The 18,404-nt window shown below is 49.6% G+C and overlaps 2 protein-coding genes across 2 annotated transcripts in view; both read right to left on the bottom strand.

Annotated features, from left to right (window-relative positions):
• Window positions 1-1,099: 1,099 nt before the first annotated feature.
• Window positions 1,100-14,304, bottom strand: cct3 (chaperonin containing TCP1, subunit 3 (gamma)). The gene is made up of 14 exons (XM_056582617.1): window positions 14,197-14,304; window positions 13,250-13,311; window positions 11,824-11,874; window positions 11,204-11,266; window positions 10,061-10,157; window positions 9,047-9,164; window positions 7,336-7,522; window positions 6,475-6,624; window positions 5,231-5,363; window positions 4,514-4,595; window positions 3,604-3,784; window positions 2,157-2,402; window positions 1,739-1,870; window positions 1,100-1,385 (listed from the first exon to the last, which is right to left on the bottom strand). The coding sequence occupies exons 1-14, from the start codon at window positions 14,222-14,224 to the stop codon at window positions 1,296-1,298; spliced, it is 1,620 nt and encodes a 539-aa protein (XP_056438592.1). The 5' UTR covers window positions 14,225-14,304; the 3' UTR covers window positions 1,100-1,295.
• Window positions 14,305-15,068: 764 nt separating this feature from the next.
• The window catches only part of LOC130375600 (protein disulfide-isomerase A3-like), a 12,308-nt gene continuing 8,972 nt past the window's right edge, over window positions 15,069-18,404 (bottom strand). Inside the window, exons 11-13 of the mRNA XM_056582622.1 lie at window positions 17,750-17,829; window positions 17,335-17,392; window positions 15,069-16,786 (exon numbers count right to left, since the gene is read on the bottom strand). Of these exons, the coding sequence (XP_056438597.1) occupies window positions 16,697-16,786; window positions 17,335-17,392; window positions 17,750-17,829 (228 nt within the window). The 3' untranslated portion in view covers window positions 15,069-16,696. The remainder of the gene's footprint in view (window positions 16,787-17,334; window positions 17,393-17,749; window positions 17,830-18,404) is intronic.

Here is an 18,404-nt window from a genome sequence, read left to right as displayed (position 1 = left end):
GCAATTCAGATTATTGGGCTATTGCCAGACCAAGCTCAATCGTAGATTGCACGTTGGTCTGGGGAAGCTGCTGTCATTTTCTTCAGCAAAAGAGGCGTGATCAATGGGCCTAGTTCAAATGACTATAACCATCGTCTGCTTGCTGTCGCTTCCCTGTCATCATTGGTTTAACGAGCCAATAGCGCACCAAGGGGAAAAGCCAGCTTTTTGATTGGCTCCTGCAAAAAATTACCGTAACTAGAAAGAAATGTATTGCTCTTCTCCAGACCATTCTGCGGGGCAAACCCAAATCGCCGGCAGATTTGAGTCTAGCCATTACCCTCCCTTATATTTACCCTAACATTTCAATAGAGGTGTGTCAAAATGTTAGAATGGGTTCTCAAGATATCTACTTTAGGTTGTAATGTCAATTATACGTTCATTGAGATTTTTCCTAAACCTACCTCTACTATATCTTAGCCGAGTCTACTGGCATCAAATATTGACCCAGGTATTCGGCAGATGTTGCGCTATGGCCTTTTAAAACTACCAACTGATAATGCACAAGGTGCAAAAACATACAATTTATTTAAGGTAGAAATGTAATCTCCCACTGACTCCAATAATGGATCCTCAGCGTCTGATACCGCGGAGAGCGTACGATACCGAGTATACCGTACGATACAGAGTATACCGTACGATACCGCGGAGAGCGTATGATACAGAGTATACCGTACGATACAGAGTATACCGTACGATACAGAATATACCGTACGATACAGAATATACCGTACGATACCGCGGAGAGCGTACGATACAGAGTAGACCGTACGATACCGCGGAGAGCGCACGATACCGCGGAGAGCATACGATACCGAGTATACCGTACGATACAGAGTATACCGTACGATACCACGGAGAGCGTACGATACAGAGTATACCGTACGATACAGAGTATACCGTACGATACCACGGAGAGCGTACGATACAGAGTATACCGTACGATACAGAGTATACCGTACGATACAGAGTATACCGTACGATACAGAGTATACCGTACGATACCGCGGGTTGCATACGATACCGTTAACCATGGGCAGAAGAAGGAGCAGAGGAGAGCTTCTTAGTTTCAACATCTTTAATGGACAACATTAACAACGGGGTTAAAGAGGAGTTTCATCAGTAACGGCTGGACAGAACAGTCCTCCTCAGCTCCTGGACTACTCAGCTCCTGGTCTACTCAGCTCCTGGTCTACTCAGCTCCTGGTCTACTCAGCTCCTGGTCTACTCAGCTCCTGGTCTACTCAGCTCCTGGTCTACTCAGCTCCTGGTCCTCCACTCTGATCGTCGCCCTTCTTCTTGTGGCCAGAGACGATGTCATCGATACGCAGCAACAGGATGGCAGTCTGAGAGAGACAGGAAGGTTTTAGATCACTGCCGTCCTCAGACGGGGGGGACGGGGGGGTGGGAGTCATTATCCTCAGGGAGAAAAGTGAGTCACACGTTAACAGGGAGACTGGGTTAGTCAGTAGTGCCATCTGGCTTTGGGGGTACGATGGGGGTCAGTACTTGGGGTAGGGGTCAGTACTTGGGGTAGGGGTCAGTACTAGGGTTGGGGTCAGTCCTCGGGGTAGGGGTCAGTACTCGGGGTAGGGGTCAGTCCTCGGGGTAGGGGTCAGTCCTCGGGGTAGGGGTCAGTACTCATGGTAGGGGTCAGTACTCGGGGGAAGGGGTCAGTACTCGGGGTAGGGGTCAGTACCTCCACAGCAGTCTTGTAGGTCTGGGCCTTGACGGCCAGCGGCTCCACGATGCCCAGAGCAGACATGTCGGCCAGAGTCCCGGTCTCTCCGTTCACGCCCCAGGAGGTGCTGTTCTCCTCCGTGTGTTTAGCCTGGAGACAAACACTCAACATCAACCCCGACATCAACCCCGTCACACTCAACATCAACCCCCGACACACTCAACCCCCGATCCAAAAGACACACAGGACCGTGATTCCGTCATCACAAAATAAAGATGACGGAATTTATTGATGGTTTATTCTGCGTGACTAACAACAGCACATGGGATGCATAACGCAGAGAGTGTAGTCAGTTCAACATGCATTGAACTGACTACTGGGGGGGGGGGGGGGGGGGGGGGGGGGGGGGCGACGGTGTGAGGGGGAGGTGGCGTACCCGGAGAGAGGTCAGGACCCGGATGGTGGAGGCGCCACAGTTCTGGATGAGGGTCCTGGGGAGGACCTCCAGGGCGGTGGCCACGGCGCGGTACGGCCACTGCTCCACGCCCGTCAGCGCCCGGGAGCGCTCCGTCAGGCGCTTGGACACCGCCATCTCCACGGCCCCGCCCCCCGGCAGCAGGAAGGGGTCCAGCAGCACGTTGCGGCACACCTGCATGGCGTCCTGCAGGTTCCTCTCCACCTCCTGCACGCAAACACCACCCTCAGGTTACACACCACCCTCAGGTTACACACCACCCTCAGGTTACACACCACCCTCAGGTTACACACCACCCTCAACAGTATACACCACCCTCAACAGTATACACCACCCTCAACAGTATACACCACCCTCAGAGTATACACCACCCTCAACCTCCAATGGCCTCCTGCAGACCGACAGAACTCCCTGAAGGGATCACTGAACCTCAGACAGACAGAGCTCCCTGAAGGGATCACTGAACCTCAGACAGAGCTCCCTGAAGGGATCACTGAACGTCAGAGCTCCCTGAAGGGATCACTGAACGTCAGACAGAGCTCCCTGAAGGGATCACTGAACGTCAGACAGAGCTCCCTGAAGGGATCACTGAACGTCAGACAGAGCTCCCTGAAGGGATCACTGAACCTCAGACAGAGCTCCCTGAAGGGATCACTGAACCTCAGACAGAGCTCCCTGAAGGGATCACTGAACGTCAGACAGAGCTCCCTGAAGGGATCACTGAACCTCAGACAGAGCTCCCTGAAGGGATCACTGAACCTCAGACAGAGCTCCCTGAAGGGATCACTGAACCTCAGACAGACGGAGCTCCCTGAAGGGATCACTGAACCTCAGACAGACAGAGCTCCCTGAAGGGATCACTGAACCTCAGACAGACAGAGCTCCCTGAACCTCAGACAGACAGAGCTCCCTGAAGGGATCACTGAACCTCAGACAGACAGAGCTCCCTGAAGGGATCACTGAACCTCAGACAGAGCTCCCTGAAGGGATCACTGAACCTCAGACAGACAGCTCTCTGAAGGGATCACTGAACCACAGACAGACAGAGCTCCCTGAAGGGATCACTGAACCTCAGACAGACAGAGCTCCCTGAAGGGATCACTGAACCTCAGACAGACAGAGCTCCCTGAAGGGATCACTGAACCTCAGACAGACAGAGCTCCCTGAAGGGATCACTGAACCTCAGACAGACAGAGCTCCCTGAAGGGATCACTGAACCTCAGACAGACAGAGCTCCCTGAAGGGATCACTGAACCTCAGACAGACAGAGCTCCCTGAAGGGATCACTGAACCTCAGACAGAGCTCCCTGAAGGGATCACTGAACCTCAGACAGACAGAGCTCCCTGAAGGGATCACTGAACCTCAGACAGACAGAGCTCCCTGAAGGGATCACTGCACGCCGCTCACCGCGAGGATCTCCTTGCTCGCCCCTCTCAGCAGGATGGTGCAGGCCTTGGGGTCTTTGCATTCGGTGACGAAGGTGAAATACTCGTCTCCGATCTTCTTGACCTCGAAGAGCCCGGCTCCCGTCCCGACGTCCTCCTCGCGGAGCTCGTCTGTCCGGCTGGCGATGCGCGCCCCGCACGCCCTGAGGAAGAGACAGACCGTCAGCGGGTGGAGGCTAGGGCGCGAGGACGGGTGGTGTAAGCGTCAGGGACGCGTGTCAGGGGGTGTACGAGTTGGTTGTTTGAGGTACGGGGGGGGGCGTGTATGCGTCAGTGGGTGGAGGTACGGGGCGTGTGGTGTATGACTCAGTGGGTGGAGGTACGGGGCGTGTGGTGTATGACTCAGTGGGTGGAGGTACGGGCCGGGTGGTGTATGAGTCAGTGGGTGGAGGTACGGCCCGGGTGGTGTATGAGTCAGTGGGTGGAGGTACGGGGCGGGTGGTGTATGAGTCAGTGGGTGGAGGTACGGGGCGTGTGGTGTATGCGTCAGTGGGTGGAGGTACGGGGCGTGTGGTGTATGCGTCAGTGGGTGGAGGTACGGGCCGGGTGGTGTATGAGTCAGTGGGTGAAGGTACGGGCCGGGTGGTGTATGAGTCAGTGGGTGGAGGTACGGGCCGGGTGGTGTATGAGTCAGTGGGTGGAGGTACGGGCCGGGTGGTGTATGAGTCAGTGGGTGGAGGTACGGGCCGGGTGGTGTATGCGTCAGTGGGTGGAGGTACGGGGCGTGTGGTGTACGCCTCAGTGGGTGGAGGTACGGGCGGGTGGTGTACGACTCAGTGGGTGGAGGTACGGGGCGTGTGGTGTATGCGTCAGTGGGTGGAGGTACGGGCGGGTGGTGTATGACTCAGTGGGTGGAGGTTGGCTGAAGCTACCTGGCGATGCGGTTGTTGTCTGTCTTCCGGACCCGGCGGATGGCCGTGATGTTGGCCTTCACCAGGTAGTGCTGCGCCAGGTCTGGGAGGACATGGGTCAGTTCAAACTAGTTAAAGCCGGAGCCGCGCTCCTCGCTACAATAACAGAGGTCACCTGGACTCTGCACAGCGACCCAGGCCCTCCCGCCACCATTGCATGCTGAACGTCCTGGCACTTAATGTACGCACTTAATCTACATTGCATTTACTCTTATTACTTAATTGTGTAGCATCTGCAGTAGCATTGCTGTACACGGGGAATGGGATAGAGACGCCCTTCGGGTTACAATAATATACATTAACATGTATTAATATTTGTTTCAGTACCGGAGACGCCCTCTAGGTACATTAATATCCATTAACATGTATTAATATTTGTTTCAGTACCTGAGACGCCCTCTAGGTACATTAATATCCATTAACATGTATTAATATTTGTTTCAGAACCTGAGACGCCCTCTGGGTACATTAATATCCATTAACATGTATTAATATTTGTTTCAGTACCGGAGACGCCCTCTAGGTACATTCATATACATTAACATGTATTAATATTTGTTTCAGTACCGGAGACGCCCTCTAGGTACATTAATATACATTAACATGTATTAATATTTGTTTCAGTACCGGAGACGCCCTTCTGGGTACATTAACATGTATTAATATTTGTTTCAGTACCGGAGACGCCCTTCTCGGTGAACACCAGGTCGGGTTTCATCCTGACGATGTCTCCACAGATCTGCTGGATGTACTCTTCCTCCATCTGCAGGATCCGGGAGAAGTCTTCCTCACGGCTGATCTCGATGTCAGTCTGCAGGGAGACGAAGGTTTTACTGGTTACGAGTTTGTAGTACCACCATGTAGTACTGGTACCAGAGTACACAGTACCCTGTAGTACTGGTACCAGAGAACTGTGCGTTGACCATGTAGTACTGGTACCAGAGTACACAGTACCATGTAGTGCTGGTACCAGAGAACTGTGCGTTGACCATGTAGTACTGGTACCAGAGTACACAGTACCATGTAGTACTGGTACCAGAGAACTGTGCGTTGTCTAGGGATGCGGATCATTAATATTTATTGATATCGATACCATTTTCGATACTCCTTAATGATCCGAGTCTTTATCGATACCACTATCAATACTCTTCTATTAATTGTTGGAAATACGAAGCGTTTTTAGTGATGAGGAAAATATTTAGGAAAGAATATTTGCATTTTAAATTAAATATGTAATTCTTAATAAATATTGACATCAGTAGTTTGTCATATAAACTAAAATGATTAGAGCACTATACAACTGTATTAGTAATACAGAAACACGAGTAATACAGTATTACGAATGTTTCTCACCAAAAACTCAATTTACCGTTTCTCTACGTTACATTTGAACGCACCATGATAACCTAACAGTCGTTTTACTGAGCCAACCTCAACACATCATCACACAGCACATCTGAACGTTTTTTACTTTGGAAGATAACTAGCTTGTATGCTGCTGATTACAACACCGATTTTACAACTTGTTTTACTTGTAATACCCGTTTGCTTACAATTCCATTCAAAAACATTGGTGGACACGCTGCAGTGATTGGATTGATTTGATTTAAATGCCGTGACGCGACTTGAGGGACACAACGTTACGTTACAAAAATAATAATAAATGAACGACGGGACTCGATAGTGGTATCGATAAGCCCAAACGTTAATGATTTTCGGGTTTTGAAAAAAGTGGAACCGGGTCCTTGATATAACCGGGTTTCGATCCCCATCCCTAGTGTTGACCATGTAGTACTGGTACCAGAGTACACAGTACCATGTAGTACTGGTACCAGAGAACTGTGCGTTGACCATGTAGTGCTAGTATAACGGTACACAGTACCAGGTCGTGCTGGTACCACAGTACCAGCTGGTGCCCGTACCTGGCTCTCCCCCTTCTTGTACTCCAGAGAACAGTCCAGGAGGATGATCCTGGGGTTCTTGATGAGACGCTTCATCCTGGGGTGAGTGACGTCTTTGTTGACCATCACGCCTCTGAGCACGCAGGAGTCATCGATGATCCCCCCTGGAACCTGAGACACACCGCATGTTAGTGGGACCGCCGCACGTCAGTGGGACCGCCGCACGTCAGTGGGACCTACACATGTTAGTGTGGCCTGAGAACACACCACATGATAGTGTGACCAACACACGTTAGTGTAACCCGAGACAAATTACTAACTCTAACCACTACTGTAGCGGTAGTACAGCAGCAGTTTAATAACAAAGATTAAATGTCGAAATAGGTAAACACATCTCCCACTTGGCTGCCGCTACCGTAAAAACCAGATTGAAACTTGCACTTCCAAAGAAAAAAGTTCCAAAAAACATAAATATTAGATTACCATTTTAAACATGGTCGTCGCTCCGCAGGGGGGCCTTACAGGGGGGCCTTACAGGGGGGCCTTACAGGGGGGCCTTACAGGGGGGCCTTACTGGGGGGCCTTACAGGGGGGCCTTACAGGGGGGCCTTACAGGGGGGGCCTTACTGGGGGGGCCTTACAGGGGGGGCCTTACAGGGGGGGCCTTACAGGGGGGGCCTTACAGGGGGGCCTTACAGGGGGGCCTTACAGGGGGGCCTTACAGGGGGGGCCTTACAGGGGGGGCCTTACTGGGGGGCCTTACAGGGGGGGCCTTACAGGGGGGCCTTACAGGGGGGCCTTACAGGGGGGCCTTACTGGGGGGCTTTACTGGGGGGGCCTTACAGGGGGGCCTTACAGGGGGGCCTTACAGGGGGGCCTTACCTTTTCCACTTTGGCGTACTTCTTGATGTCGATCTCCTTGCGGCCGTTCTCCTCCAGCTCCACGATCTTGACGGCGTCCAGGGCGATGTTGCAGGCCATGTCGGACCAGCGGCTCAGCGCCTTGGTGTTGATGGCCGAGTTGATGATCTTCAGCATGACGGAGCGGTCCGTGAGGTCTACGGGGACACTGAGGGGGACACCGTCAGCACCTCCGTCAGTACACTAGACTGAGACACCCTCACCACCTCCGTCAGTACACTACGGTCTGAGACACCCTCACCACCTCCGTCAGTACACTAGACTGAGACGCCCTCACCACCTCCGTCAGTACACTAGTCTGAGACGCCCTCACCACCTCCGTCAGTACACTAGACTGAGACACCCTCACCACCTCCGTCAGTACACTAGTCTGAGACGCCCTCACCACCTCCGTCAGTACACTAGACTGAGACGCCCTCACCACCTCCGTCAGTACACTAGACTGAGACACCCTCACCACCTCCGTCAGTACACTAGACTGAGACACCCTCACCACCTCCGTCAGTACACTAGACTGAGACACCCTCACCACCTCCGTCAGTACACTAGACTGAGACACCCTTACCACCTCCGTCAGTACACTAGACTGAGACACCCTCACCACCTCCGTCAGTACACTAGACTGAGACACCGTCACCACCTCCGTCAGTACACTACGGTCTGAGACACCGTCACCACCTCCGTCAGTACACTAGACTGAGACACCCTCACCACCTCCGTCAGTACACTAGACTGAGACACCCTCACCACCTCCGTCAGTACACTAGACTGAGACACCCTCACCACCTCCGTCAGTACACTAGACTGAGACCCTCACCACCTCCGTCAGTACACTAGACTGAGACACCCTCACCACCTCCGTCAGTACACTAGACTGAGACACCCTCACCACCTCCGTCAGTACACTAGACTGAGACACCCTCACCACCTCCGTCAGTACACTAGACTGAGACACCCTCACCACCTCCGTCAGTACACTAGACTGAGACACCCTCACCACCTCCGTCAGTACACTAGACTGAGACCCTCACCACCTCCGTCAGTACACTAGACTGAGACACCCTCACCACCTCCGTCAGTACACTACAGTCTGAGACTCCGTCACCACCTCCGTCAGTACACTAGACTGAGACACCCTCACCACCTCCGTCAGTACACTAGTCTGAGACCCCGTCACCACCTCCGTCAGTACACTACAGTCTGAGACCCCGTCACTACCTCCGTCAGTACACTAGACTGAGACACCGTCACTACCTCCGTCAGTACACTAGTCTGAGACCCCGTCACCACCTCCGTCAGTACACTAGTCTGAGACCCCGTCACTACCTCCGTCAGTACACTAGTCTGAGACCCCGTCACCACCTCCGTCAGTACACTAGACTGAGACCCCGTCACCACCTCCGTCAGTACACTAGACTGAGACACCCTCACCACCTCCGTCAGTACACTAGTCTGAGACCCCGTCACTACCTCCGTCAGTACACTAGTCTGAGACCCCGTCACCACCTCCGTCAGTACACTAGACTGAGACCCCGTCACTACCGACCCATTATCAAGGCTATTCAGTCCTAAACCGGTGTGTTCTTTATCTGTTACCGTCCTTTATCACACCTGAACCCCTTTATCAAACCCATCTTCAACCCCCTTCATCCCAGCAGTAGTCCCGGGGTACCTGATCTCTCGGAGGGCCTCCAGCATGTCTTCCAGGGCGTGGCGGTAGGCTCCGATGATCACTGTGGGATGCATCTGCTGCTCCAGGAACTGCTCAGCCACCGACAGCATCTCCCCAGCTGCAACACACATTCATCATCAACACACACCAACATCAACACACACCATCATCAACACACACCATCACAATCCATCAACACACACCATCACAAAACCATCAACAACACACACCAACATCAACATCAACAACACACACCAACATCAACACACACCATCACCAACACACACCATCACAATCCATCAACAACACACACACCAACATCGACACACACCAACAACACACACCAACATCAACACACACCATCATCAACACACACCATCACAAACACACACCATCACCAACACACACCATCACAATCCATCAACAACACACACACCAACATCGACACACACCGACACACACCAACATCAACAACACACCATCATCAACACACACCATCATCATCATCATCACCCCCTCATCATTCACAGTAGTAATCAGTGTTTCCCCCAGAAAATGTCTTGGAAGGGGGGGGGGGGGGGGGGGTCTCGTGCCCTGCGGTCTTTGTGAGGGTTTCAGTTCGCAATAATATATAGACAACCACCTGATGCCGCCGTTTCATCTCCATTCAAAAAGCTTCATGGCACCACTATTGTTGTGAACAGTATTACCGATGCATTATTCATCTTTATTTTTTGTACCTGATGGAAGTATGTTTTCTTTCCCTACGAGAGTTTTGTACTTTGTTATACGGCGACTACCAATGTTTTTTATACATTGATAGTCAAGGCGGGACCATTACTTAAGGCGGCCGCCTTAAACATACGGTACTGGGGGAAACACTGGTAATATAGTTAGTGGTATTCCAACAGTAGCAGCACTGGTAATATAGTTAGTGGTATTCCAACAGTAGCAGCAGTGGTAATATAGTTAGTAGTAGCAGCAGCAGTGGTCTCGTGGTGTACTCGGCATTACCCAGGATGATGACCGATGTGGTCCCGTCCCCAACCTCCTCATCCTGGGTGCGGCTGATCTCGATCATGGACTTGGCCGCGGGATGCTGCACCTGGATCTGTTACCATGGAAACCAGTTATTAAGCATCCCCTTGCCTTCTCAGGTGGGCCTGCACAACACATGCCTCCAGCCTTGACGTCACCACAGAACTCGTGTCAAAGACACCTCCATTTCAACGAGGACTCGTTTTTAGGCGCTTTTTAGGGTGCAAGCAATGACTACTAGGGCTGGGTATTGCCAGGTACCGCACAATTCAATTCTTTAGTTCTTGATTCGATTCGATATCGATTCAATAGACGTACAGATGACCAAAATACCAAAATATTATTTAGAATGAACTATTTCAAAATGAATTAACCATTTCATTGTGCTTCAACTAGAATAAAGGGAATACACCATTGTAAAGTATTGTTCCTGAGCTAAACTTGCAGCATGAAAGTAACAATCATAACATGGACAAATGTAAAAGGGCATGTACATATAGGCATACTCGCTTCTAGATTACAATGACTGAGTATGCTTAATTTTTTTTTTTTAAATGGAAATAATAGATTTCAAAAAAATTCTGAATCTAAATTTAATCGAGAACAAATAAATTGCATTGCATTGATGAATCGATATCTTTAGCCAGCCCTAATGAATACCCATGTTAAAGTTGACATATTATATACCACAAGGTGCGAGTGTGATTAGCCGTTACAAGCCTTTTTGAAAAAAATGCTTCTTCTGACATCAAAAGTGGGCGTGTCTACCTAGATCAGTCAACAGCCTACCCAGTGGACAACAGCAATATCCGTCATACATCTAGGTGGACACACCCACTTGTGATGTCACACTGACACCTGGTGGTACAATAGGTCACCTTTAAATCTATTTTAACATGTAATATAGAATCCATGTTATGTCAGTTTAAGCTCTATTATGTTAAGTTTATTTATGTCTTGAGTTCTGTTACTATACCTCAGTTTAATAGCCTACATCGTTGCAACTTAAAGCATGGTAGGCTATTCAGCAAAGAGGTGATTTAGAGTGGACAGTTCATGTCCCAAACACACAAAGCCATTTCCCTGCATTAGAAGGTAACCAATGAGGTGAAGGCTCACCTCTCTCAGGATGGCGTTGCCGTCGTTGGTCATGACGATGCCTCCCATGGGGTCCAGCAGCATCTGGGTTAGGGTTAGATGGTAGGGTTAGGGTTAGGTGGTAGGGTTAGGGTAAGGTGGTAGGGTTAGGTGGTAGGGTTAGGTGGTAGGGTTAGGTGGTAGGGTTAGGTGGTAGGGTTAGATGGTAGGGTTAGGGTAAGGTGGGTGGGTTAGGTGGTAGGGTTAGGGTAAGGTGGTAGGGTCAGGTGGTAGGGTCAGGGGTTAGGGTCAGGGGTTAGGGTCAGGTGGTAGGGTCAGGGGTTAGGGTCAGGGGGTAGGGTCAGGGGGTAGGGTCAGGTGGTAGGGTCAGGTGGTAGGGTCAGGTGGTAGGGTCAGGGGTTACGGTCAGGGGTTACGGTCAGGGGTTACGGTCAGGGGTTACGGTCAGGGGTTAGGGTCAGGGGTTAGATGGCATTAGGCATAGAGTCAATAACACTGTCCAAGACAAATGGATTTTATAGCAGGCTGTGAATTTATTCACGGCCAGTACAACCTGAAGGCATTTCTGTCAAATAAATTGATAGTTCCTTATTGAGCGGTAAAGTGATGGTCCATATATTTCTGGGGGTCGTGGGAGTTACCTTCATCATGGCCCGCGGGCCCAGACAGGTCCGGATGACATCGGCTATGGTCTGGAGAACAAGACAAGACGCATTAGAGTCATGAGGACCGCGATACAAAGTCCACAGCAAGAATACAGACATTCACTAACATGTCAGGGACACATTCACCAACATGTCAGGGACACAGTCACCAACATGTCAGGGACACAGTCACCAACATGTCAGGGACACAGTCACCAACATGTCAGGGACACAGTCACCAACATGTCAGGGACACAGTCACCAACATGTCAACACGTCAGGAACACAAACACTAACATGTCAGGAACACAAACACTAACATGTCAGGAACACAAACACTAACATGTCAGGAACACAAACACTAACATGTCAACACGTCAGGAACACAATCACTAACATGTCAAACACATTCACTATAGGGCTGGGACGACACATCAACAAAAACATAAAATTCGTTAACAATAATAATTTGCATCGATGCTTTGCCCCAAACAACTAGATTAACTCTTGTCCCACACGCCAGTCCAGCAGAGAGCTCGTAGCCAATCGAAGAAGAAGAAATCAAACCACTATTGCGCCAGGAAGCAGAAGTACGCGAGCAGCAGTACTAGCACGGAACAAAAAAAAAAAAAACGACCACGCTATTCAAAAGTCAGAGAATTAGTCACACTAACCCCATCTAGTGATCGGTTATTTGCAGATTATGCAAAATCCAGCTGGTATACCATACGAGTACGACAGCAATGAATGATCATTTGAACACCCTTAAGCTCGGTTTCTGACAGAGCTGCACCAACTTAGTGTTTAGCTTAACTCGGACATGTGATTTATACCACAGTGTCACTGAATAGAATATTAAACAAATAAGACAATTTTTCTGTCTGCTAGGCTTGAAGATGACAACAGAGGTTGTATTACGTTCAGTGTCGTTCACTGAGAACCTGCATAACTCCTGGAGAAGTATTCCATGTGCCGCGCGCTTTACCATCATTCAACAGTATTCGTGGAGACGCGTTTCAGTACCGTATATACACACACACACACGAACACACAAACAGCATGCGCACAGGCAGATTAATGACACTAGGCCGTCTAAACCTATTGTAGATTAACTGAAAAATGATCGCTAGTTTAATAGTTTGGGACAGCTCTAATTGACTAACACGTCAGGAACAGATTCACTAAAACGTTAAACAGGCGACACATGGAACACATCCATGCCAGCCTTCTTCTCTCTATCATATCAACCCTGACCCATGTGAAATAAAGGGTTGTGATTGGCTGGCCCGGGGTCTGAAGGGCGGGGCTGCTTACAAAGACAACTAAACCATGAGGCTTCAGTCTGGCTCCCGGCTTCATCGCCCTGGTTACCAGTCGGTGGTCTAAGGTCACTTCTTGTAGTTTAATGTACGCGTAGGCTCACCTTAGCAGCATTGATGTTGCCTGTCTGCACCTTCCTGCCAGACTCCCTCTTGATGTTCTGATCTGAAGTAGAAAAGTTATAATAATAAATACATTTTAATTCCAAGGGACAATATGTGGCATCACAGCGCAACTAAAAAAGAACAGTTCAATAATAAACTATTTGCATACAATATATATGCAGAACATTAACGTAACAACCTAGATTCTGCATAGTCACCCCGTCCCTCTTGTTGCATGTTGTGCGTCCTCGCACTTAATGTACCCAATTATTGTATGTCGCACTTATTGTGAAGCATCTTCTCCTAGCTATGTCTGTTGTCTACGGGGAGACAACAGAGATAGTCCATGGATTGTCTTTGGGTTTACCTAGTGATGGTTAGTGCTTGCGATTCTATGAACATCCTTACTGTACCCACCATATATGGTCGTTTCTTTCTTCTAAAATAAAGGCACTTTGGATAAAAGCGTCTGCTAAACGCCCTGATTGTAAATATACCCCCACATGACAGCAGAAAGGCAGATCATAATTCTTAAAACCTAGAGCTCAGACTTTATTGCCCCGTTCAGTAAGGCTGGGTATTAATCTCCAAACAAGAGGATAGCTAGCCGGGTGTAGCATAGCAGGATAGCTTCAATCAAAAACGATGGCTAGCTGGGCGTAGCCTAGCATCCTCTGCTATAGCTTCAACTATAAGGATGGCTAGCCGGGCGTAGCTTAGCAGGCTAGCCTCAATCAAAACGATGGCTAGCTGGGCGTAGCTTAGCATCCTCTGCTAGCAGGAGGAAGCACATGCGTCTCACGCTAACCGGTAAGAAGACTTAAGGAGGCTAAACCGTGAATTGGACGGAACAGAACGGCCGGTTGTAGTCCCGACTGAGCGGTAGTGTTATAGTAACGACCAAGTAGCGTTGCGTATTGCGAGTATTAAAAGAGAAGTCACTTACTGAGCACTAAAACCTGCTGGCCGTACATCTTGACAGGGCGCGCGGTGTGGAAGGTTCCAGGAGCACGAGAAGAAGGAGCGACCGGTGGAGGGGCGGGAGACAAGCACTCACGGACCAATGGGATGCGAGAACATTCTTGTCAGACAGGGACTTCCACCAATAGGAAAAATTATGCACAAGCTCCTCAGTCAACGGTATAAAAGTGTCGCAGCAGGAATATAACCGAATGATTCTTCGCTGCTTGGAGTACAGACGCATCATAATATTTGATTTCATACAAAAATGAAGTCCCATTAATATCAGTAACAACCCATAAATCAAGAAATACAAAAATGATTCGATCGGCTTGAGTCAATGCTGCAGTCCATTGTTATGGGGTTAAAGGCACAGTGGGTAACATTTCAACAAACTCTGAGCTCAAAATGACCTGGACGTATCTGTAGTCCATGCTGATCGATAGTGATTTCAATAATTGTATCAATAAAATCACATTCTAAAGCTGTTACATTTTACACATAAAACATGCTGGCAGGCCCCTTCTTTTGTTTACCAGTCGAATGCTGCGTTCCAGTTACCTCGGAAGTCTGAGGTAGGAATTGACTTCCCACTGCGTCGACCGTGCTCCAGTACAACCAGTCGGAAAAAACCAAGATGCCAATTAGAATAGGCAGCAGTAACGTTACCACATCTAGCAAGGTTAGCCATTGGAAGCGAGTTGACAACGCATTATGCAGCATTTTGCAAATACAAACACTGTAGCAACATCTCCATGAAAGGAAGTTGAACATTACTGTAGGTAAGATATTTAATAAGACACAAATAAAACAGAATTGCTCATAACAGTACATTACCACAGCTTCCACTAGTGTTGATGTGCCGAGCAGCTATCTTGTGCATGCTGAGGTCGGGGATGTGAGTTTTTTCGGACTTTTCAAGTCCGGCCTAAGGGGGTGTACTGGAACGCAGCATTACTATCGACACCCCCAAAACCTTGATACCTTGCTAGCTAGTTCACGTCCCACAGTTGCAGAGCCAGTCAGATGGGACGGAGCCTTTATTCTGAAAGCCTCATGCCTACTAACTTGTAGCCCCTTCACACATGCACTTTCAGACAGGCATTCTCTGTCTTATACCCGGAGGCGATGAGTGTGTGATGGCTGGCACCTCAAAGTATTCACTTACTATACGAGAATAAAATAATTAAAGTCTTTATTTCATGCGAGTCACATTCTGAAACAAGTGCATACAATGTTTGCAATCATATAAATAAATGCAGAAATAAATTACGTATAATTAATACAAACCATTATTTAGAAAAAAAAGTGACAACCATTAAATAACATCAAATAAAAAGGATAAATAACAACAACGGAATCTAGTTGTGAAATAATTCAGGTGTAGCACATTGAGTTTGTCTCTCGTTGTAACGGTTCACTGATGAGCTCGAGACGCTCCATCACCTCTGAGCGTCCAGAGGAGAATCGCCACGGAAACCAGAGGGCAGGAGGTTCAACGTACAGAGATGGTCACGTCACAACCCTGAGGAGTACAAAGACGGGAGGCATGTCCCTCAGTGTGTGGTTAAGGGGTTCAGACGTGTCCCTCAGTGTGTGGTTAAGGGGTTCAGACATGTCCCTCACTGTGTGGTTAAGGGGTTCAGACATGTCCCTCACTGTGTGGTTAAGGGGTTCAGACGTGTCCCTCAGTGTGTGGTTAAGGGGTTCAGACATGTCCCTCACTGTGTGGTTAAGGGGTTCAGGCATGTCCCTCACTGTGTGGTTAAGGGGTTCAGACATGTCCCTCACTGTGTGGTTAAGGGGTTCAGACATGTCCCTCAGGGTGTGGTTAAGGGGTTCAGACATGTCCCTCACTGTGTGGTTAAGGGGTTCAGACGTGTCCCTCACTGTGTGGTTAAGGGGTTCAGACATGTCCCTCACTGTGTGGTTAAGGGGTTCAGACATGTCCCTCAGTGTGTGGTTAAGGGGTTCAGACATGTCCCTCAGTGTGTGGTTAAGGGGGACGTGTCCCTCACTGTGTGGTTAAGGGGTTCAGACATGTCCCTCAGTGTGTGGTTAAGGGGGACATGTCCCTCAGTGTGTGGTTAAGGGGTTCAGACATGTCCCTCAGTGTGTGGTTAAGGGGGACGTGTCCCTCACTGTGTGGTTAAGGGGTTCAGACATGTCCCTCAGTGTGTGGTTAAGGGGTTCAGACATGTCCCTCAGTGTGTGGTTAAGGGGTTCAGACATGTCCCTCAGTGTGTGGTTAAGGGGTTCAGACATGTCCCTCAGTGTGTGGTTAAGGGGTTAGGACTCCCTTTGGGGTTTGTTCAGGATTATAAATGTCGTAGAGCTGCCGGTGAAGGTGCGGCTGTCGGACACCGCCAGCGTCCGGTTCGAACCGTCGCGCTCTGGTCCAGCAGCTTCGCCGTAACAACCGGCCCTGGTGTTCGTGTGGCCACGGTAACCGATGTTCGTGTCGCCGTGGTAACATGTCCTGACGGTCAGAGCTCCTCCCGAACTCCGTTGAGCACCAGCGGCCGTCTGGACTCCCTCTTCAGGAACTTCAGGAAGTCCCTCACCTCCCGGGTTCCCTGGAAGCACAAGAACCGCTGGACTGAGAACCCAAACCACGGGGCTGGAACCCAAACCACGGGGCTGGAACCCAAACCACGGGGCTGAAAACCAAACCACGGGGCTGGAACCCAAACCACGGGGCTGAAAACCAAACCACGGGGCTGGAACCCAAACCACGGGGCTGGAACCCAAACCACGGGGCTGGAACCCAAACCACGGGGCTGGAACCCAAACCACGGGGCTGGAACCCAAACCACGGGGCTGGAACCCAAACCACAGGGCTGGAACCCAAACCACGGGGCTGGAACCCAAACCACGGGGCTGGAACCCAAACCACGGGGCTGGAACCCGAACCACGGGGCTGGAACCCAAACCACGGGGCTGGAACCCAAACCACGGGGCTGGAACCCAAACCACAGTACACACTACACTACACAGTGGACACTCCACTACACAGTGGACACTACACTACACAGTGGACACTACACTACACAGTGTAATGATGATGGTGCGTATTAGTGTGCATGCGTGGATGTGTGTATTTGTGCGTGGGTCAGTGTGTTACCTCATATCGAATGGGCTGATCCTTCTTTCCTACCGGAGCAAAATAAATGGTCGGAAACCTAAAGAGGGAGAGAAGGAGAGACACGCAATCAGTCTGGAAGTCACTAGGGGTCACCAGGGGTCACTAGAGGTCACTAGGGTTCACTAGAGGTCAGGGGGTTCGCAGCGGGGGTCAGAGGTCAGGGGGATCACAGAGGGTCATAGGTCAGGGTGATGAGGGTCACTCAGATCTGAGATCTTTAAGGACCTTTTGTCCAGAGAGCTTTACCTCTTGTGATCATATTATTGCAGTATTTGTACGATTAGGCATTCTTTTCATAAATCAAAGTGCCAATAAGGAGTAAGCAGTGAGTGAGTGAGTGAGTGAGTGAGTGAGTGAATGGTTGAGTGAGTGAGAGAGTGAGAGGGTGTTTTACCCTTGGACATCGTAGCCTAGCGGAACATCGTTAGCTGTAGCGTCCATCTCAGCAACGATGAGGTTGGGATCCAAGTAGAGCTGGCAATAAGAAAAATAATGCATATAAATATCGGTATAGATATAGGTGATATAAACCTGTTCAGGTAGCTCAGTATAGACTGGTTCCTAGGTTTAGATATAGGGGATATAGACCTGCTCAGCCAGCTCAGTGTAGAGGTATAGATATAGGGGATATAGACCTGTCCAGCCAGCTCTGTGTAGACTAGTTCCTAGGTATAGATATAGTTGATATAGACCTGCTCAGCCAGCTCTGTGTGCACTGGTTTCTAGGTATAGATATAGGTGAAATAGACCTGCTCAGCCAGCTCAGTGTAGAGGTATAGATATAGGTGATATAGACCTGCTCAGCTAGCTCGGTGTAGAGGTATAGATATAGATGATATAGACCTACTCAGCCTGCTCAGTGTAGAGGTATAGATATAGGTGATATAGACCTGCTCAGCTAGCTCGGTGTAGAGGTATAGATATAGATGATATAGACCTGCTCAGCTAGCTCGGTGTAGAGGTATAGATATAGGTGATATAGACCTGCTCAGCTAGCTCGGTGTAGAGGTATAGATATAGGTGATATAGACCTGCTCAGCTAGCTCGGT

The sequence above is a fragment of the Gadus chalcogrammus genome, chromosome 22 (genome assembly GCF_026213295.1).
Source record: "Gadus chalcogrammus isolate NIFS_2021 chromosome 22, NIFS_Gcha_1.0, whole genome shotgun sequence".
Taxonomy (NCBI): domain Eukaryota; kingdom Metazoa; phylum Chordata; class Actinopteri; order Gadiformes; family Gadidae; genus Gadus; species Gadus chalcogrammus.
Note: the sequence above shows the minus strand (reverse complement) of the source record. Positions and strands in the feature narration are given on the sequence as shown.

Coding starts and splice junctions, on each gene's coding strand:
- cct3 (XM_056582617.1), bottom strand. CDS start 14,224: ATGTACGGCCAGCAGGTTTTAGTGCTCA. Junction 2,403..3,603: donor CGAGCAAGGAGATCCTCGCG/GTGAGCGGCGTG, acceptor GTTTGCGTGCAG/GAGGTGGAGAGGAACCTGCA. Junction 1,386..1,738: donor CCTACAAGACTGCTGTGGAG/GTACTGACCCCT, acceptor TGTCTCTCTCAG/ACTGCCATCCTGTTGCTGCG.